This window comes from Varanus komodoensis, unplaced genomic scaffold, assembly GCF_004798865.1.
Source record: "Varanus komodoensis strain SLA01 unplaced genomic scaffold, ASM479886v1 scaffold20_1, whole genome shotgun sequence".
Lineage (NCBI taxonomy): Eukaryota > Metazoa > Chordata > Lepidosauria > Squamata > Varanidae > Varanus > Varanus komodoensis.
In genome coordinates, this window is record NW_025335587.1 from 10,585,156 (window position 1) to 10,607,954 (window position 22,799).

The 22,799-nt window shown below is 43.2% G+C and overlaps 1 protein-coding gene across 4 annotated transcripts in view; it reads left to right on the forward strand.

The window, feature by feature from the left end:
• Nucleotides 1-22,799, forward strand: part of CACHD1 (cache domain containing 1) — a 237,184-nt gene that overhangs the window by 120,124 nt on the left and 94,261 nt on the right. For all 4 annotated transcript variants that reach the window (XM_044430088.1, XM_044430091.1, XM_044430090.1 and 1 more), the window contains 2 exons: nt 2,821-2,969; nt 21,670-21,776. In XM_044430088.1, the coding sequence (XP_044286023.1) occupies nt 2,821-2,969; nt 21,670-21,776 (256 nt within the window). The remainder of the gene's footprint in view (nt 1-2,820; nt 2,970-21,669; nt 21,777-22,799) is intronic.

Consider the following 22,799-nt stretch of genomic DNA (forward strand, 5'->3'; position numbering starts at 1 on the left):
CTGGGCCACATGGGTGAACTGTTGGCGACAGGTCCAACAACACAGAAGGAGGCAGGTCAGGGGATGCTGACAGGCTGCTCCACTGGTCCCTGCCTTGTGAGAAAGTTGCTGCTGCTATGCTGACATCTTGCCCTCTCCCACCCACTGGATGCAGTCCCAGGGAGTGGCAGGACCACTTGGGTAAGCTGTCAGTGGTGGGTCCAAGGACATGGAAGGAGGTGAACTGGGGTGGGGGCTCTATCAGGGCCTTTTAACCAGGTACCTACATGAGCAGCACGCTCGGGGCCCATTTGGGACATGCTTGAGGTGCCTTTGTTGTTGTTGTTTCTCTCCCCCCACCACCACAGCAGATAAGTTTATGGAAATCATAAACTGAAGGAAGGATTGTTATAATGAACTGGGAAGAAGGAGAAGGTTGTTGGAAGTTGAGAGGGAAGAGGAATGTAAGGATTAATGACATGGTTAAATGAATACCTGGCTGGTGATTTACTGGAGGTGCATTGGTGGTAGAATAGTGTGAATGATATAATAAATGAAGCTTGATTGAATGGTATAGAAGGGGTTTAGGACAGAGGTTGAGTAACTGGTGTGAAGGGTTTGGGTAATTTATGAGAATTATATAGAATTATGGATTGTAAATAGGAATTTAGTTAGATCCTGTGATATAGAACCTTTGGTTTTAATTAGCAGATTGGATTTTATAATGGGGAGGAATCTGGGGAGCAATGGGGTACCCCCATTCAAGTTGTCACAGGTAGAGGAAGGGATTACGTTGGGGGTTTATCAAGCTAGCATAGAATAGAGGTCAGATACCTCTCTGCTGTCTGTTCTTCTAATTTCTCCCCCAGCCAGAGGAATTCAGGTTACCATCTCAACCTACCTTTAAGTATATTGCTGCTGCTTATTAATGCCAAATCAATCCAAAACAAAATCAGTGATCTGATTATGGATGAGAGGGCTGACTTGGCCTGTATCACAGAAACCTGGGTGGAAGGTGCAGGTGATGTTACTCTCTCTCCTGTGGCCACCTGGGTATTTTGTGCAGTACCGACAGTCTGGAGAGGAAGAGTGGCTGTAATCTATAGGAGTGATCACAAGGCTTCCTGCCCATTCGGAGATGGCATTTGAGTGTCGCTCCTTGGCATTGGGCAATAGAGACAGACTGGAAATTCTTTTAGTGTACTGCCCATCTTGCTGCACTATGGACTCTCTACCTGAGTTGTTCTTACACAACACAAGGTGGCATCATTCAAAATGACATAGGATGAGCATCTAGTATGATGTGATGTGATGTATGAACCAGGTCACTGCGTCTGTGACTGCAGTCTGTCTGCAGTCTAACGTGACTCCCACTCTGTTTTTTCCCTTCTTTCTCATGCCCACATAGTGCAGGCTCCTCCTTTGGTGACCTACTCATTTCTCTGCTGGGTGCTCAAGAGAGAATGTTGCCTCCTGCACATTAAGCATAGACTAAGTGTAGGCTGCTGGCAAGAGGACAGAGTAATTTGTTCCTTTGTCACCCACTAAATGTGCAGAGGACAAAGCCCTTTCCATCATGTTCAACATAGGAAAAATAGGCTAGCAGAAGAGGCAAGGAGTGTTATCCTTTCTTTTCTTTTATTCACCTGCCTGTTTTGTACCTGAGACTGGCAAAGGAAGAATGTGGCATTCCTTGCCTCCTCTGTCAGCCAAGTTGCTAGCAAATCAAGAGCTCCTTACTTGCAGCTTTTCTGTAGCATAGTAAGGGAATATATAAAGTAAAACAAAAACAGTATGGCTATCTATCTGCAGCATGCCAGACTGATAAAATTATCAACTGCTTTTGGAACTGTAACATTTTGTGGGGCTGATGAAGCTGCAGACAGGCCAAAAAGGGTACCCTCCGCAATCCTTGGAAAGACTATTCCTTGCCTGCATGATGCACGCTGTGGAGGAGCAAAGGGTCTTGGTGCTGGTCCCATGCTGGGTGGAGGATGAGGTTGCAAGTGAAACTCAGTAAACCATCTTGAGATTTTTTTAAATGAAGGATGGTATATTTATTTAAATACATACATGCATGCATGCATACATACATACATACATAAAAGTGACAATAACTCCCATGTCTTCTTCCATATTATTGATCTAGATTAGGTTTTTCTTTGTGGAACAGTGCATTCTGTAATACAGATGGATTTCCATAAATGAAAGAAAACATGCATGTGCAAATGTCCAGTATATTACCACCATGTCTCAGTTAAATTGTTAGTGTAACTGGACTATTTATCACTGGTTTGTTATGAGGTAAATTTAGGTCTTTCTCATATATTACATTGGCCAAAGTCAGATGCAAGTCACTTTTATCCAGTTGTATTGTTTGGATTTCAATGGAATTTAATTCCCAATTGATAAGTGTTTAGGGTTGGAGTGTATGTGGTTTTAATGGGTGGAGTACTAGTTATATTCTATTCCAGAGAGCATGCCAAATTAAAACATTATGCAAGTGGTATATTGTAACTGAAATGTTTGAGCAGTGTAAGAGGTGTGCATGTGCATCCAATGCAGTGTGTTTTCTCTGAAATCATTTCAATACTTTTGTACACTTTTCCTACAATGTCATAACAATTGATACTGTGTCTTTAAAATGTTAGTGTTTGGTTAAGGATAACTGTACATAATATGAAAATAAACATTTCTTCACAATAAATGTTAGGATCTCTGCTTTCTGTTTCAATTTTGGCTAATAATAATTTTCATTCATTACATGTATTAAGGCATTCATAGAGAGTATGCATGTCAAAACAGATGTTTGATTGTATTTCTTTTCCTTAAATTGTCTAGTTGGCAAAAAAAATTCGGGAAAAATTCAACCGTTACTTGGATGTGGTAAATCGAAACAAACATGTAGTGGAAGCATCATACACTGCTCATCTGACCTCACCCCTGACTGCAATTCAAGACTGCTGTACCATTCCACCTTCTATGATGGAGTAAGTATTCAAATGGCTACCCAGTAGGAGTTGCCTTAGTGGTGGGAAATGTACATTTCTCTAGGCCCTAGAGAGTCTAGGGCCATCTTGCTGTAGTGTAAGAGCACCAACCATTTGAAAAAGGCAATAATAAGGACTTGGAAGAATAGACTGTCTGAAATGAAACCCAATCCCAAGCTGAACACTGAATCATGGAAAAGGATGAATCATATTGGTTTATGTTCATTCTATTCTATTTTATTATTTATTTTTCGATTTATATCCTTCCTTTTTCCTACAAAGGGCTCAAGGCAGCTTACATCATTCTCCTCCTTCAACTTATCCCCACAACTACAACCCTGTGAGGTAGGTTGGGCTGAGAGTCTGTGACTGGCCCAAAGTCACACAGTTGGCTCCATGGCTGAGTGGGGACTAGAACCCAGATTGTCTGAGTTCCAGTCCCATGCTCTTAACAACTACACCACACTGGCTCTCTAAAACTTATTCCTCAAGTCTCTCCAGCACAGTATGCTATTTTGGTGTAGCACTGCCATTTATTCTGAGTTTAGCAGCTTGGGATGTAGCCAGATGCTGTAGAGAATGGGGAAAAACAATATATTGGTAATAAAGTATTTTCAGCGGGAAAATTAATACATTGTGTATTAAATTCATTTATATACATGAAAGAGCTGTTTGGCAAACATAATTAGTGTTGCTTCAAAAAACAACAGTAGCAACAACAACTCTTGCCAGCCTTAAAATTGAAAAAGCTTTATATTTTAGAGGTGGTTGGTTGGTTTGACTTTGGGTGCATGATCAAGGTGATCTAGCCCACATAAAATTCTGTGCACAGATATTAAAAATCTATTGTATGAACAAGTTTACTAGATTGAGAGAACTTTAAAAAAATGATGTTTGAATTAATTTCCGGACCTTTGGTAAAGAGAGATGACTTGGTCTAGAAAGCCATCCTATATATACAACAACAGTTGGAATTCTGAAATTATGCATTGCACATAATTCTCAAGAATCCAAGTTAATGTCTGCTAACCGTTACCAATGCGCTTGCTAAGGACAAATGGCTTTTCTATAGTTTTATAAAGCATACTTTCCTTTAATAATGTAAGAACTCTGGAATTACCCATTAAAGCATTTGTTGGAATTCTGTTCACAATGTAGTGAGGTCCATCCTTTGTGTAACTTGGTGATTTTTAATGGGATTGCTTTTATTGGGAGGTTTTGAGAGGATCTTTGGGAAGTATAAATATTCTCTTCCCTTAAATAGCCTCATCCCTCCCAGAGTCTTTAGAACCACTTCTTACAGGAGCAACTAGTCAAACTGGTATCTCTGTATAGTTCACTGGAAACATTGAAATGCCTGTGTATTGATTACTGAATATGCTTAAATGGTGAGTGGAGCACACACAGTGCTCAAGTCATGGGCTCTGACTCAGCAGTGCTGTCAAGAAGAGGCTGTTGAAGCTTAACAATACCACATGGCACTGCTTTATTTTTGAAGCACCAGACAAGAAACTTCAGCATATTTTTACATAGCCACAGTGCTGTAACACTTAGTGCAACCTAAGTGTAGACCCAACATGCACCTTGTGTTCTTCATGGAGAGATGCCTGTACCACTGTTTTAGCTTATTGTGTGCTGTTCGTTGAAGTGTAGTGAAGTCAAGAATTTGAGCACAAAGAAGTTTGTGGAATTGGCTAAGGGAATCAGGAGATATCTGTAGTGGTCTTTCCAGGAAGGAAAGATCAGGACAATCCCTAGCTGGAAAAAGACCTGGGTTAAAATGGAGGATGTGTGTAGATTTAAATTTTGAAGTGATGTATGATGTATAGGATATGCTGAGTCCTGTGCTGATTATAGCCAGGGGGTAATTCAATCCAGAACTCAAGAAGTGACATTAGAGTTGCCCTGAACATGTGTTGAGTGGTCCTATTCCACTTTTGCCATGTAGAAGATGACTGATTCAAACAGGGAATATATAGAAAATACTGATTGTAGTATCTGCTTTGGTGCAGGCTTTCACAGTTACAAAGTGAGTTGCCCTAATATGCAACTGAGAATGAAAAGTTAGAGGTAAGGGGTAGATGAGAGCTAGAAGGCACTGAGAAAAAGGAGGGTGTCTTTAAATCTGAGAAGATGCCTCAAGGAAGAATTCTGCTTGGTTTTATTCATGATAGAATATAGAAGACATCATACCAAAGCATTTTATTATACTGAAAGATATGGAAAATCTCCAGGGATAAAAACTCAGGTTTTCCTTCTCTTCCCAAGACTCTGTTTTGGCTGAGAATGGAAGGATGTAATCCAACACATCCAGAGGCTACCGGGTTGGGGAGGACTGGGGAAGACAAATTATGACATAGTATACGGCTGCTTAATTTATTCATATAATGACTGTTTAAATACCTAAAGCAATTCCCAAAATTACTAAGCTACTACTAGAGAAACTACTGGAGAGGTCTGGACATTCTCACATATGAGCTAATGGTAGTAATAATGACCACCATTATCTAGAATAGGGTAGTGAACCTCAGGTGCTTTGATGTCAAATTTGACCCTTTGGGTTCCAAGTTTTGCACCCAATAGATTGCCACATTACTTCCCCTTTTCCTCAACCACCAAAGTTCAGATGCCTATCCTAATGCCTTTCCTAAGATTCCTCTACCAGCAACATGAAATTGCTTTGTACTTTCATTTCATTCCTTTTGCCTTTGGCACTGACTACTGTGGAACTGTTGCCCAAGGGAGCTTCCATGATACTGAATTTGTTCCTTGGACTGAATGAAGCTCCCTAACTCTGATTATTTTCATTAAATTTCTGTGTTGCCCAGGAGCTGAAGCTCCCTGGACAGTGCACAGTGATTAATAAAATACAATATGAAATATAAAAAGCAGTATAAAAATCAATTTTAAATAATTTTATTAACTTAAACAACTTAAGGCAAGTCCATAACAGTAGGCTTGCTAAAATTAACTGACAGTATATGCCCTCCTTGCATTGTGCTATTTGGAGATCTAGAATATGAGTATGCTCAGCATTTAAGACCCCAATTTCTTGATGAATTAAATGGCGGGGAGAATTCAGAGGGTTTTGCTATCACACTTTAGATACATTTTTGGTCAGACCGATTACTGTGCCAACGGTCTTGTCATTTATCATAGTTATTTTGGTGTACATTTTAATACATTGCATTTATTTCTAGAAGCAAAATGACAGATAAGTAAAGCCAATAAGGCAGTTCCTGTCATTTTAGCTGTTGTCTTTTCTGAGATGATATCTCCCACATAAACTATTTTCCACATCTCTTTTAATATGGAAAACCACCATTCAAAAGCTACAATTTCTGCTATTAGATAACTCAATTAAACTACTTTTCATTGCAGCTAAAACATACATTTAAAAAAAAGGAAAAGAGCCCATGGCTTCTCTATACAACTGGTTCCTCTATTATATTGCTCTGACAGTGACGAAACATAAAAAGAGCAAGTCAGAAGGGGTCTCCTGGGCCATCTAGTCTGACCCCTGGCTCCAACTGGCTCCACTCATGATAGGCCTATGATGTGGATGTCCAGCCTATCCTTGAACATCCTCATTGATGGGGCTTCAACCACCTCCTGGGAAAGCCCATTTTATACCCTAGGGGTCCTAACTGTCAGGAAGTACTTCCTAGCATTCAACTTAACCCTTGGTTCCCTGAGCTTTACTCCATTGGAACACATCCTGCCCTGCTCTGCAGGGGAAAACAGCTCCATGTGACAACCTACCCTCTCCCCCCTCCCCCTTAACTATATATCGCTAACAGATCCCCTCAGAGTCTCCTCTTCTTCAGGCTGAAAAGACCCAGTTCCCTCAGTCTCAACTCATTCAGCTTTCCCTGCAAACTGGCCACCATCCTTGTAGCCCTACAATGTACCTATTCTAACCTGGCTATATCCTTCGTGAAATGTGGAACCCAGAACTGAACACAATACTCCAGTTGGGGGCACACCAGAGTCATATAGAGTGGCAGTAATACCTCTCCCAATCTAGAAGCCATGCTTCTGGCTTTGCAACCAAGGGTGGTGTTCGCCCTCTTGACTGCGGTGTCATGTTGCTGACTCATGTTTAGCCTGCAGTCAAGCAGTACCCTGAGAGTCCTTTCACAAGTGCTGCTCTTCAGCCACTTTTCCCATAACCTGCTCTGATGACACCCATTGCTATGCCCCAAGTGCATATCCCTATCTAGGGTTACTTACTTCTCTCACTATTATGAGCCGTTCCATTGTCTTTCCTACAATGGATGTAAGGCTAACTGGTCTGTAATTCCTCATGTCCCCTCTACTACCCTTTTTGAAAATCAAGACCACTGACACCACCCTGCAGTCCACTGAAACCTCACCCCATTCTCCACGAGGCCTCAAAAATGGAGGTCAATGGGTGTGAGAGTACCCACACCAACTCCCAAACTACTCCCAGGTGTAAACCGTCAGGGCCCTGCGCCTTGGTAATGTCCAGTGCACTGAGGAGCTCCTTGACTTCTAGGGGGTGACTCTAATCTGTGCCCCTAAAACTCCAGCCTCATCTGGTCCCCCATGCAGATCTCCCCCATCCTGCTTTGGAGAGAGCACAGAGGGAAAATAATCGTTTAGTATCTGTGCCTGTTCACTCACATCAGTCACCGAATCCCCCTTCCTCCTTATTAAGCAGTCCTGCCCCCTGTCTCCCCTTCTTCTTGCTATTTATATGTTGATAGAAGCCCTTTTTTCCCTCCTGATATTCTTTGAAAGTTGCAGCTCATAATCAGCCTTAGCCTTGCAAAGAATCCTTCTGCAATGGGCCTCCTCCTCCTGGTATACCCTTTTGTCTGCTTGCCCCAGTACTCATTTCCTACAGAGATTCCTCTTACATCTAATCCTTCTTACCACCTCCTTTTGCATCCATGGCTGTGCCCTCATTCACCTTCCCACCTTGCTAACTAGTTGTATCATCAAGGCTTGTGCCTTGAAGACCTCCCTTTTGAGTGCCTTGAAGACCTCCCTTTTGAGCTCCTGAACTCGCTTGCCTTCTAGTACCCACTCCAAGGAGACTTTTCCCAGTCTGGCCTTCAGTTGACCAAAGTTGGCCCTAACGAAGTACCAGCTTCTAGTACCCTGCCACTTGTCCCCATTCACCTGATCTCAAAGCAAAGGATGAAGTGATCACTTGCATCCAGAGCTCCCCTAATCTGCACACTGTCTATCAGCTCTTCCCTGTTGGTCAAGAGCCCCCTCATAGATATCTTCAGCAAGACCTTTCCAGGAAGTTTTTCCTGCTGTCTAGCCTAAATCTGAGATGTCACAACTGAATTGATTATTCCATGTCCTACACTCTGGTATCAGTGAGATCTTGACTGTCCTCTTTGTGACAGCCCTAGAGCTACTTACAGAGAGATACCATGTCTCCCCTCAGTCTTCTCTTCTCAAGGCTGAACATTCCCAGTTCTCTCACTTTCTCCTCATAGGGCAGTTTTTCCAAACCCTGGACCATTTTAAATGTTGCTCTCCTCTGGGCCCTTTCTAAATTTTCTGCATCTTTTTAAAATCTTGGCGCCCAGAAGTAGACACAGTGTTCAGATGAAGACTGACTAGTGAGGAGTATGGGGAACTACTATGTCTTACGATTTCTATTAATGTATCCCAAAACAGAATTTGCCCTTTTGGCAGCTGCATTGCACTGTTGGCTCATATTTAGTTTGTTGTCCACAATTACTCTGAGGTCTTTATCTTTTTCAGTTCTGTTGAGCCATGTATTCCCCATCTTGTATCAATGCATTTGGCTTCTTTTCCTAAGTTTGTTTGTTTTAACTTCTGTAAGCTGTCCTGAGATGCTTTTGCATATAGGACAGGGTATAAATATTTTTAAATAAATAAATGCAGGACTTGGCACTTGTCCCTATTGAATCTCATTCTTTTGCTTTCAGAGTAGTACCCACAATTGCCCTGGATCTTCATTTTGTCTTCTAGGGTGATAGCTACTCCAGCCAGTTTTGTATCGTCTGTAAATCTGATGATCTCTGCTTGTACTTCCTCATCTAAATCATTAATAAAGATGTTGAAGAGCACTGGGCCCAGGACTGAACCCTGTGGCACCCCACTACTTACCTCCATCTAGTTTTAGAAGGTGCCATTGATAAGCACACTTTGTGTCTGATTTAGCAGCCAATTATGGATCCACCTAATATTTTTTCCATTTAGTCTATTTTTTGCTAATTTGCTTATCAGAATGTAATGTGGCAATATGTCGAAAGGTTTGCTAAAGTCCCCTGTTCCCTCTGTCCCTTTGGGAGGTTATCCAGTCAAAAAATGAGATTAATTTAGTCTGACAGGATTTATTTTTGATAATCCATGCTGGCTTCTGTTAATCACTGCGTTTTCTTAGGATGGTTGTAGACTGATTTTTTAAATATTTTCTCCATAATTTTTCCAGGGATTGATGTCAGACTAACTGGTTTGTAGTTCCCAGGTTCATCTCTTTCCCCTGTTTTGAACATGGGGCAATGTTAGCCATTCTCCAGTCATCTGGCACCTCTCCTGTTTTCCAAGATTTATTGAAGGTAATAGCCAGTGGTTCTCAGTGTTCCTTCACTAGCTCTTTTATGATGCTGGCATGGAGTCTATTTGTGTCTTGGAGATTTTAATGGGCTTGTTCCATCTAGATATTTATTGGCTGTCAATCTTGGGCTGCCATCTTTCACTTTCAACTTATACTTCCTCTTTTCAATTTTTTTGTGGGAAAAGACTGAGTTGAAGTAGGAATTGAGTACCTTTGCCTTTTCCTTGTCATCTGTTATCACTCTGCCATCCACTTTAAGTAGCTGGACACCCTTCTCTTTCATATGTCTTTGTTTTGAACATATCCGAAAAAGGCTTTCTTTTTGTTTTAGTATCCCTTGCTAGTCTCAGTTCTTTTTCTGCTTTATTTATTTAATTTAAAACATTTTTATGCCGCCCCCATTGCAACAAAGCCTCGGGGTGGCTTACAACAAAAACAAAATTATACAAAGTTATACAAAAACAAAGTTATTCAATAAAAATATTAAAACCCAGTGCATCTAGGCTTAAAAATTTTAAAATCCTACACAACAAATTATCACTTAAAATAAGTTTTAAATAAAAAGGTCTTAGCCTGGCACCGAAAAACAAATAACGACGGCGCCAGGCGGACCTCTCTGGGGAGCGCATTCCATAGGTGGGGCGCCACTGCAGAGAAGGCCCTCCTCCGGGTACTCACCCTCCTAATATCATTCACAGAGGGTTCCCGGAGAAGGGCATCCATTGCTGATCTCAAGGGGCGGGAGGGCATATATGGACGCAAGCGTTCCTTTAGATACCCAAGACCCAAGCCATTGAGGGCTTTATTGGTCATAACCAACACCTTGAATTGAGCCCGGACTTCAATTGGGAGCCAGTGGAGCTGACGGAGAACTGGGGTTATATGAGAACAACGCCCAGTCCCCGTCAGCAACCTGGCAGCTCTATTCTGCACCAATTGAAGTATCTGGACCATCTTCAAGGGTAGTCCCACGTAAAGCGCATTGCAGAAATCAAATCGGGAAGTTACCAACGCGTGTGTCACTGTCGCCAGGCAATCATTCTCCAGGAAGGGACGCAGCTGATGGATCAGCCGAAGCTGAAGGAAAGCGCTCCTCGCCGCTGCTGTTACCTGAGCTTCGAGTGAAAGCTCCGGGTCGAGGAGCACTCCCAAGCTGCGGACCTTGTCCCTAGGAGGGAGTACAACCCCATTCAGGACAAGATTCAATTCACCTTCTCCGAAGCCCAAACCGCCAACCAACAGGACCTCCGTCTTGTCTGGATTGAGCTTCAGTTTATTGGCCCTCATCCAGCCCATTACCTCGTCCAGGCACCGGTTCAGTACAGCCACTGCCTCACCTGGATTGGTGGAAAACGAGAGGTAGAGCTGGGTATCATCAGCGTACTGATGACCTTTCCCAGTGGTTTCATGTAGATGTTGAACAGCAAAGGGGACAAAATGGATCCCTGCGGTACTCCATGGCATAGCTGCCATGGCGCAGAGCCATAGTCCCCCAGCACCACCTTCTGGGATCGGCCGTTGAGATAGGAGCGGAACCACTGCAAAGCAGTGCCTCCGACCCCCAATCCCGCTAGCCTATCCAGAAGGATACCATGGTCGATGGTATCGAAAGCCGCTGAGAGGTCCAGGAGAACCAACAGGGACGCACTCCCCCTGTCCTTCTCCCTGCACAGGTCATCGTACAGGGCGACCAAGGCAGATTCAGTACCGTATCCGGGTCTGAAGCCAGACTGAAATGGGTCCAGATAATCAGTTTCATCCAAGAGTGCTTGGAGTTGTCCCGCCACCACCCGCTCTAACACCTTGCCCAGAAACGGGATGTTGGCCACTGGTCTATAATTAGTGGCCATCTCTGGATCCAGTGACGCCTTCTTCAGGACCGGTCGGACTACCGCCTCCTTTAAAGGGGCAGGCACCCGACCCTCCCTCAGAGAAGTGTTAACCACTTCCAAGATCCAGGTTCCACTCCCGTGCTTGGAATCCTTTATTAATCAAGACGGGCAAGGGTCCAAATGGCAAGTGGTGGAACGTACTCATCCAAGCACCTTGTCCACATCATCGGGCCGCAGTAACTGAAATTCATCCAATAATTCTGGACCAGACGGTAGCATTGGTGTCTCCCTTAAGACCTCTGACTCAATAGTGGAATCCAGCTCGTGACGAATCTGAGCGATTTTCTCCCTGAAATGCCTGGCAAAGTCATCACAGCGGGCCTTTGAGGGTGGAATCAGATCTTCTTTCGGACCTGGATGAACCAGGCCTTGCACCACTTGAAAGAGCTCCGCCGGACGGCATTGTGAGGAGGCAATGGAAGCGGAAAAAAACTTCTTTTTTGCCGCCCACACCGTAACAGCATAGGCCCGATAGTGGGCTCTCAAGTGTGTTCGGTCAGATTCATCCCGTGATTTCCTCCACCTACGCTCTAGCCGTCTCCCAACCTGCTTCATCACCCTCAATTCAGGAGTATACCAAGGGGAAGAGCGGGCTCTGCCCGGTGGGAGAGGACGCTTAGGAGCGTCCCCGTTCCACAGTTCGACCAGAGCCTCGACAGGAGCACCCGTCTTGTCAGCCGGAAACTCCCCCAGGGCCTTCAGGAATCCTTCCGGATCCATCCGGCTCCGGGGGCGGACCCACACAATCGGGTCCGCACCCTTACAGAGGGAGAGGTCGCTCTCGAGCACAAACCTCACCAGGAAGTGATCTGACCATGACAGGGGAGTCAAGCATAAATTCCTCACCCTCAGACCACCCTCTTCCTGCCCCGTCGAGAAAACCAGGTCCAGAGTGTGTCCACGTTCATGGGTCGGGCTGGTGACATGTTGAGACAGCCCCGTGGCCATCATGGAGGCCATGAAGTCCTGAGCCGCCCCGGTCAGACTAGCCTCGGCATGGAGATTGAAGTCCCCCAGGACCAACATCCTGGGGGTCCTCAACACCAGGTCCGAGACAGTCTCCGTCAGCTCAGGCAGGGAGACTGTTGGGCAGAGGAGTGCACGGTACACCAACAGAATCCCCAATCTGTCTCGGTCACCCAACACCAAGTAGAGGCACTCCAGCCCTGGTCTCAAAGGGACCGGAAGTCCCGTGAGAGAGATGGAGGCTCGGTAAACCAAAGCGACCCCCCCTCCCCTCCCCTCCGGCCGTGAGCAGTGCTGGACCAGATACCCAGGCGGGCACAATTGGGAGAGGGCAACATCCCCCCCCCTCTCCCCCCAGGTCTCCATTATGCAAGCCAGGTCGGCCCCCTCATCCACAATCAAGTCATGGATGAGGGCAGATTTGTTATTGACCGACCTGGCATTAAGCAGCAGCACCGTCAGGCCCAAGGGGCGACTGACAAGACTCCCTGGCACCCTCTGGCTGGGAGCAAAACCAGAAGTAGGGACAGGTGTCAGCCATCTGTCCCTCATTCTTCTATGTGGACACGTTAAGCTCCCACCGCTGTTACGTCCATTGCCCATCACAACCCCAATGGCGGCGCCGGTGCGCTCCCCAGGAAATACAAGCGGCAACATGGCCAGGGACGACTCCATAAAACAATTTAAAAACACTTTAAAATTATAAAAACATTTAAAAATTCACTGCCCAGCAGGAGGGCCTAACACAGTGAAAGTGAAAGCCCCCTGGCCAGCCCAGCCCCCCGCTCAGCCCCCCCAAACGGCCCCCCAAACGGCGGCGACCGCCCTTTGGCCGACGCCCTTCGGCCGCCGGCCCCGGCCGCCACCGGCGCTTTCAAGCCGCCGGGCTTCCGACGCCCTGCCTCGTCCGGGCACGCCCACCACGCATGCAGGGGTGTGGCGGAGCAGCCAGGTGGGTGATGGAATGGCAGAACGGTGCGGAGCGGCGCGGTCTTCGCGGCGTAGGCTGGTGGCGCGCAGTAGTTCCTCTCCGGCGCAGGCTGCCAGGGCGCAGTTGTTCATGTAGATGTTGAATAGCAAGGGGGACAAAATGGACCCCTACGGAACTCCATGGCATAACTGCCATGGTGTAGAGCCGTAGTCCTCCAGCACCACCTTCTGAAATTGGCCATTGAGATAGGAGCGGACCCACCGCTACGCGGTGCCTCCAACTCCCAATCCCGCTAGCCTATTCAGAAGGATACCATGGTCGATAGTATCGAAAGCCGCTGAGAGGTCCAGGAGAACTAACAGGGACGCACTCCCCCCTCTCTCTCCCTGCACAGGTCATCGTACAGGGCAACCAAGGCAGATTCAGTGCCGTACCCGGGTCTGAAGCCAGACTGAAATGGGTCCAGATAATCAGTTTCATCCAAGAATGCTTGGAGTTGTCCCGCCACCACCCACTCTAGCACCTTGCCCAGGAACGGGATGTTGGCCACCGGTCCATAATTGGCGGCCATCTCTGGATCCAGGGATGCCTTTAGGACTGATTGGACTTCCGCCTCTTTTAAAGAGGAAGGTACCTGGCTGTCTCTTAAAGAGGCATTGACCACCTCCAGGATCCAGGTCCCAATCCCGTCCCTGGCTTTCTTAAGTAGCCAGGATGGGCATGGGTCTGGTAAGCAGGTGGTAGGGCGTACTTGTCCAAGCACCTTGTCCACATCATTAGGCTGCAACAACTGAAATTCATCCATTAATTGTGGACTCGACGGCGTCATTGGCATCTCCTTAGTAGAATCTGGTTCAATAGTAGAGTCAAGTTCGTGACGAATCTGAGCGATTTTCTCCCTGAAATGCTTGGCAAAGTTATCACAGCGGGCCTTTGAGGGTGGTATGAGATCTTTCTTTGGGCCTGGATGTATCAGTCCTTGCACCACCCAAAAGAGCTCCGCTGGACGGCATTGTGAGGAGGTAATGGAAGCGGAGAAGAATTTCCGTCTTTAGCCTGACTGGCGCCATCCCGGCAATTCCTTGCTATTTGTTTATATTCTTCCTTTGTGGTCTGGCCCTGCTTCCGCGCCCTGTGTTGTTGTTGTTAGTTGCGAAGTCGTGTCCGACCCATCGCGACCCCATGGATAACATTCCTCCAGGCCCTCCTGTCCTCCACCATCTCCTGGAGTCCACCCAAGCTCACACCAACTGCTTCAGTGACTCCATCTAGCCACGTCATCCTCTGCCTTCCCCTTCTTCTTTTGCCATCTATTGTTCCTAGCATTAGACTCTTCTCCGGGGAGTCCTTCCTTCTCATTAGGTGGCCAAAGTATTTGAGTTTCATCTTCAGGATCTGGCCTTCTAACGAGCAGTCAGGGTTGATCTCCTCTAGGACTGACCGCTTTGATCGCCTTGCGGTCCAAGGGACTCGCAGGTGTCTCCTCCAGTACCACCATTCAAAGGCCTCAATCCTTTTGCGCTCAACCTTCCTTATGGTCCAGCTTTCACAACAACTGGGAAACCGTAGCCTTGACTATACACACTTTTGTTGGCAGAGTGATGTCTCTGCTTTTTAGTATGCTGTCTAGATTTGCCATAGCTTTCCTCCCCAGGAGCAAGCGTCTTTTAATTTCTTGGCTGCAGTCCCCATCTGCAGTAATCTGGGAGCCCAGGAAAATGAAATCTGTTACTACCTCCATTTCTTCCCAACTATTTGCCAGGAAGTGAGAGGACCGGGTGCCATGATCTTAGTTTTCTTAATGTTGAGTTTCAAGCCAACATTTGTGCTCTCCTCCTTCACCTGCATCAAGAGGCTCTTTAGTTCCTCTTCACTTTCTGCCATGAGAGTGGTATCATCTGCATATCTGAGGTTGTTGATATTTCTCCCAGCAATCTTAATTCCAACTGGTGATTCCTCTAGCCCCACCTTTCTCATGATGTGCTCTGCATATAAGTTAAATAGGCAGGGCGACAGTATACAGCCTTGCCGAACTCCTTTCTCAATTTTGAACCAATCAGTGTTTCCGTGTCCAGTTCTCACTGTACGTGTTCTTTTTTCTTTCAGGCTTGTGGAGCCACGTGGGCTTTCTCTGTGTCTTCTACACTTTTTTTCTTGTTGGAATTGTTCATCGTTGTGCTCGGAGAATCCCCCCCCCCCCAAGATTTCCCACTGCTCTTTTCTTTCTTTCCACTTACGAGTGAGTTGCCATGCCAGTTCACTTTTCATTGTTCTGAGTTTGTTAATGTTGGCTTTCTTGAAGTCCATGGTACATGTTTGGCTGCAGTAAACTGTTGTCTCCTTTGAAAATTCAAGCATTGCATGGTCACTTTTCCCCAGGGTTCCCGTGGCCACTGTTTTGTCTGTTAGGCCATTTCTCTTAGTATTAAATTGAAGGTAGCCATTCCTCTTGTACCATCTGCTGGAGGAGGTTGTTGGCAATGCAGGTCAGGAATCTCTTGGAAGGGTCACATTTGGCAGAAATTGTGTCTCAGCATATCAGGGAAACCCCCCAGGATGAGTACACCATTTTTCTTGGAAACTATAGTAAGTTACTTTTCGAAGGTTGTGTCTTTGTCCTCTTTTTGACTCGATGGCCAGTAATAGACACCAATAAGTATGCTTTTTTGCTTCCTTTAAATTAAGCCAGATGCTTTCAATGGGGCTACTAAGTTCCTTCTTCTTGTATTTCTGTGCAGATATATGTGTCTTTTTACCTTCAGTGCAGTTCCACCTTCCTTTCTGTCTCTTTCATAATTGTACAATGAGCAAAAGTTTATGATGTTTGTTTCCCAAACTCTGGGCATTGCTGTAAAGACAATGGAGTTAATTTCTGTTGTGCCCTTTTTTCCTTCCTACAGATTGGACAGATTTATAATCGATAATTCTGTTAATATTTATGAAAGCAGTGTACTATTGTTGAAATCTCTGTCATGAGCATAATTCCATCCTGATTGCTAGAGGTTTTAATAAAGATGTTTTATTTGTTTTTTAAACATACTGCATGTGTTTATTGGCTTACCAAGTGTCGGGACATTTTGTTTAGCTTTTTGCAAATGTTAATAATATGATTGTTACTGCCTGTACTTTCTGCTTTTAATTTCCTTCTGTTCTGACTGTTTACAGTTCAAGAGTCATATGCATGTTAATATGTACCTGAAACCTTTAATAACACTTCGTAATCAATGTTAGTCATTAAGAGGCCATAAGACACTGCTACTTTCACATGTCGGAAGTGCAGTGAAGCCAGTGTATTCTTCTGGGTTTTAGAGCATGCATCCAAAATTTCTTTTTACCGAAACATTTTGTCATAATTTTCTGTCTCCTGATGATGTCAGCAGATGCTGGGTTACAGGTTTGAAGTTTTCTTTAGACATACTGAAAACCATGTAGTTTTTTGAATATTGATGGGTAAAAACACCCACCAGGTAAAATAGTGGTGGTAGGTGTAGACTCCTTAATGTCAGCAGTGGTATGCTATCTAGTGCTGTTAGTATAAGCATTTGTAAAACTTTGGTGCTAACTTTTATTGAAACTTTAGAATTGGTTGCTTGTTTAGTTGCCTTAGTAACCATTTACAGTGTTTTACTATTTACAGTAACTGTGTCGGTGTTTAATTTTTGGTTTGGTACTTGAATTGATTTATTTTCTTTTTCATCCTTTTTAAATGTAAGGAATACTTTTAACTATCTCAGCTTGTGGAACAATAAAAATGCTTATCAGTGTAACATAATTTGGAAACTCTACTTTAGATTCATTAATGTAATATTTACATGGGTAAACTTACAGATCTAGTATTAAAGATAATTTTCTTTATGGATGTGATAATTCCTTTAGAAGTAGTCTGGCTTGCCTTTTAAAATAATTCCTTAAATATTTTCTGTTGTAGCTTAACTTTAACACAGCCTCTTATTTCTTCTTATTTTCTCTCTGCAGTCACATGAATGGGCTTTGCCACTCAGTGCAAAGCCTGGATTGGAGAGAAAACTGGACTGTTAAGTTAGGAGTATTTCTATTTTGATTTTGCAAATCACTTGTGGAGGTACATTTTCAAGTTGCTAAATTGGATTTGTATCAACTTAATGGAGTTTCAACAATATTCAAAAATAGCTGTAGACGTTCAGAAGGTCTAAATATTCTTCTAAGTCTTTGGGGGAGTATTACAATGTACAAATAACTAGATAGTACTTAGAAATTAGTATTTATTTATTTTATTGTGCTATATATCCTGCCTTTTTCCTACAAAGGGCTCAAGGCAGCTTACATCATCTCTCCTTCTCCATCTTATCCCCGCAACAGCAACCCTGTGAGGTAGGTTGGGCTGAGAGTCTGTGACTGGCCCAAAGTCACCCAGTTGGCTCCATGGCTGAGCGGGCACTAGAACCCAGATCCTCTGAGTCCCAGTCTCATGCTCTTAACCACTACACCACACTGGCTCCACTTAACTTTAACTTGCTTTGACTAGCACAGTGGTTCCCAAACTTTTTTGTGCCCCACAGAAAATGCTTTATTTATGTTTGCACCCCCTACAAAAGTAATATCACATTTGAAGATGAAGAGGTCAGCTATCTAATTTTTGAACCACAAATTGAACCACATACAGTACTACAAATTGAAGTAAAAAAATTAGCTTTTAACTCAGTATTTAAAATTCAATTATACATTGAACAATTCGAAAAAATTGTAAACAGTAAAATCAATCCCAATTGTGAACATAAAATTCAACAACTTCTTTGTTCCTGCGTCCAATTCACATTTTTTTCAAAACAGGGAATTTTAGCGATCTGCATGGTGAAAAATGTCACAATTTGCCAAAAGTATTCCTCACAATTTGCCAAAAGCATGTCTCAGCCCCTGAAATGCCATCTCACACCCTCCCAACCTGCACTAGAGAAAGTCTTTCTAACAGACTGTGTGCTGATGCGTATATTGTATCAGCCTTCCCTCACCCAGTGTTTTCCAAAAGTTTTGGACTTTAACTCCCATTAAACATCCAGCAAGGCCAAGGATCAGGAAAGCTGGGAGTCAAGCCCAAAACATGTGTAGGGCACCAGGTTGGGGAATGTCACTGTGCATGACATTTTTTTTTAAATCTCTCCCAGAGTTGCAGCGGTGATTTGATTTCAGTGAAAGTGTGATAATATAGCAAAATTTCATTTTACCTAACTCTCTGTTTGAGTCTTCTAGGTTATTCTTGTTATTAAAATGAAGAAGGTTCATGCTTAGCCTCATGTGAATGTAACAGTATTTCTTTTGTTCAGATGTACTGGATATTTCCAACAGTTCTCCAATGGACAATAGTTTGCTGTGCTTGCATGCCTTAAAAAGGGATGTATGCTTAAAAGTTTTCTGAATCAAGACTCCATTGTTAGTTAAGAATGTATTTGAATTTTGGGGAAAAAAATTCCTGTTAGCTATTAATAAAACATATTGGTCTTTCTTTAGCTTTGTAAAGAAAACAGTGGATTTTGAATGAATTTGTTGTGTGGTTGCATTTAACTAGCTGGGAGGGGGAAGAACAACTTTTCAGGAAACTAAACAAAGAATAGGAAAACAAGGGAGAGCATTAATACAATAACCAAACTTTAGTTGATGGGTGTCATTTTTATATACACATCTTCTTTCTTCCTTTTTTATTTTCCAAAACTGAAACTACATAGAAGAAGTTGGTTTACTTTGTGAATAGAGTCTGAATGAAATCCAATTGGAGCTTACTTGAACACTGTTTTGATGTAAGATTCAAAGCGTCTGCAGATTTATTTTATCTTCTACATTTGCTGATCTTCTGCTTGTAAATCCTGTTGAAGGAGAATAAAAATGACTGCTGCCTGATGGGAATTAAATGTCTGAAGTTCAAAGCAGTTTGCACATCAGAGCAAACGTCAATCACATGAACATCTTGCAAGCTAGGCAGGGAGTGAATTTCTCCATGGGGAAGAGATCAAAGTGGGAGTCACAGTTCTGTTTTCTCCCTCGGGATGCAGTTTCGATCAGTTGTTCATTAAAGTGAATCCAGAAGGAAGGGTTTTCATATAATATAGGAAAAGAAAAGGAGAACGAAGTTGGGGATGGGTCGGTATGGTTTTACTTTCTCTGGAAGGTAAAGTCAAGACCACATTTTGATAATTTCCAATAGCAGAAACTATTTACCACCAAACCCCCTTTCTCCAGAGCTATTTGATTGGAAAGATAAATTTTTGAATCTTTAATTAGAGTCCATGTTTGAAACATGCATTATTCATCTAAATTCTTTTTAAAAACAAAGATAATGAAGTTAGTTGAACAACTCTCCTCTTTTCTGACTCAGTTACCATTATGCTTTATTTAACTGGATATACTGAGCTCGTTTCATTTATTTATTTATTTTACAGCCTTACACCTTGATCATTAGGAAACTGGTATTATTTTAAGCGTTTCTATTATGTACATTATACAGATAAAAATATAAATATAATTGGCAGTTGCTCTGAACAATCATTAATCAGAAGCATTAATGACATTAGCTGATTTAGATTTTAGTGAAACAGTTGTCATGATGCAATATGTCAGGTAGTCCTGCATTTGCTTTCATGAGGAAGGCACTTCTTCGCTTGGCTTCACATCATGGGAGACTTTTGTGCAAATAAAGACATGAACTTACTGGGATGTTTAAGAAAACATGATTAGGATGGGGACGCAAGGTCCATTTCAGTTAGTAGTTTCTTGGAAATTTGCAGCTGCACACTGCACAACCAAAGTGCACATCACTCAAAATGCAACACTGTAACAGTATGACATGAGATGGGGAGAGCAGTCCTATAGCCCCTAGGGGCATTTCTGGCCAGGGAATCCTGCTGGGAATTGGGGGCTTTTTTTCTGTCAAAACAGGCATAAGATTGTGCCATAAATAACTAATATCCTATGTCTCAAAACGGAATTTCATTGGTATTTGAAAGCTGAAGTACATGAAATCTCCCTCATTAGTTTCTGTCACTGTGCCTCCCCTCTCCCTGCATTTTGCAATTAATACTGGTTTGGCCAGTAACTATTTGATGATCTGTGTGTTGCAGAGGCAATATGGAACCTGATGCTATTGTTCACTTATTTCCAATGTTTTTTCTCATAATCATGAAGCTGATCTTTAGGGAATATATAATTAAATGCAATTATTTATTAAGCTTGATACTTTCTCTCCCAGGGCCCACATTTCCTTAGGGGTTACATGTGGGGAGCCTCCATGCCAACAGTGGGATAAACCAACCAAAAACAGATGGAACCAGCTACACTTGCTCTTTCACTCTCTCTTGCACACACAGAGACCCTATGCATGTGTGTGGTTTGGATCAGGACCCAGGGGAGGGCAAATAAATAACACTCCTCATGCCAGGATTCCAATGTGCATTGTCCCTTTCCCTACGAGCAACTTACATTGAAACAAAACCCACACAGCTCCCACTGGAGCACAAGGGAGCTATCCCTCAATGCAATTTGCAGGCTTGGGAGGGGGATCTGGATTGGGAGTGCAATGGTGTTCAAAGGGTTAAAGCATCACACTGCGCACAGCTCTGCACTCCTGTTCTCTCACACATATACCAGGGTTCCTGTCTGTATCACCATGCCTGTTATTTTCTAAATTATTTTGGTGGTTGGGAAGTAAAAGGAACTCCCACTTCTGCAGCCAGTGTCAAGGCAGAAAGTCCAAAACCAGGAAGTTGAGGCGTTTGGGTTATAGGGATTCCTCCAAGGGTTGCCCATCCCTTCAGAATATTTTGTTCAGATTTTTTAAAAATGTGATATTGTTGGACTGACTGCAAGTGATTAATTTTCCCGCTCAAAACATTGGTTAACATATTTTGGTGGGTAGAAACAGACCTATCAAATTGAGTTTTCAATTTTTTATTATCTCCAAATGATCATGGCTGGCTGTGGAATGCTGGGAATTGTAGGTCTTATTCCTGCCTAAGAATGCAATGGATCGTGCCCTATGAATCAAGACTAAAGATAACAAATTTATTTTGGCATAAGCTATAAGACTCTAATGAAGATTCATCTGATGAAGTGAACTGGGTTCTCAAAACCTTGTCTTAGAATATGTTGGTAGGTACCATGAGATAGTTTGTTGATGCCTATTGAACTGTTTCCCAAGTTCTGAGCTGCCTGCCCATTTGTAACTAAGACTGACTAACATTCCCTGTGCCCAAGGCTAATGGCAATAGGAGAGGTAAAATTCTCCTTCCCTGATACAAGAGCAAGAAAAGTCCACACTTTTTAAAAGGCAGGCATATCTTATGTTTTTTAGACATCTTGTTATTGTGCTTATTTCAGGTTTGATGGAAACTTTAACACAAATGTATCTAGAACCATCAGCTGTGATAGACTATCCACCACTGTGAATAGCAGAGCATTCAATCCTGGGAGAGATTTAAACTCTGGTAAGTAATGCATCTGTTTTGTATAAGTCACTGATACTTACTGCAGAGAATTAACATTGAGTGCCATAGCAACAGAGTTTCATCACTCCCATGTCATATAATTTTTAATGTGAGGTTTAATGGCAGAAAGATGGTTCTCTGGTTTTATCCAGTTATGGTTATCTGTATACCTGTCTGCCCTGCCATCCTCTATGTCAGTCCAAGAAACCTCTTTGATTTTAGAATGCATGTAATGTGTAGGTTCTTCTGCGGCAATCAGCATTAATTCTGATGTATCAAAGTACCTTGAAATATTTTGTATCTTTGATGTGCCATGGACCGTCTGTCTTGAAACCTGGTCCATTTATGTGACACATTTTAAAGCTGGAGATGTCATTACTTTTTATAACTGTAAGATTTTTGGCAGGGGATTCAATGTTTGATCAGTTAATGTAGGCTTCACTTTTTAGCATGCTCAAATGGAAATAAGTTGGCATGTTTAAAAAAGCAGCAAGCAAGGAATATTATTTGGTTGTCTGATAGTACATATGGGATCAAACTGGAGAATATCCAAAATATTGAACAGAATGAAGATATGGAGTCTCAGGTGGTTGAGAAATCATGTAGTCTTATTCTTAGGAGGTGTATTCTTACACATTTCAGCCCTGACTGAACAGCTTTCTGCAGGAAAAGCTGTGTTTCTAAAACTGCCTGCAGAGATTTCTGAAATCTTCAGGATGAAACCTGTGACTGGTCATATTGCATAGATCAGTTTTAAAAATACCATGCAGTGGTTTTGATTTGACTTTATCCCTCCCTTTTATCTTTTTCTCATGTGAGTCAAGGGACAACTGGAACCTTCAGAGGTCCAAGAATGAGACTAAAGCATATTAGACTGTTTTAAGTGTTATGGGGGAGGTGGGGCACATTTCTGTGTTTCTGTTTTTACTGGCATAGTTCTGCTTCTGCATTATCTAGAGTAAATACAAACATAATAGAAAGAAAACTCAGAAGCATTCCTTCAGCTGTGTTGCAAGTGCCATT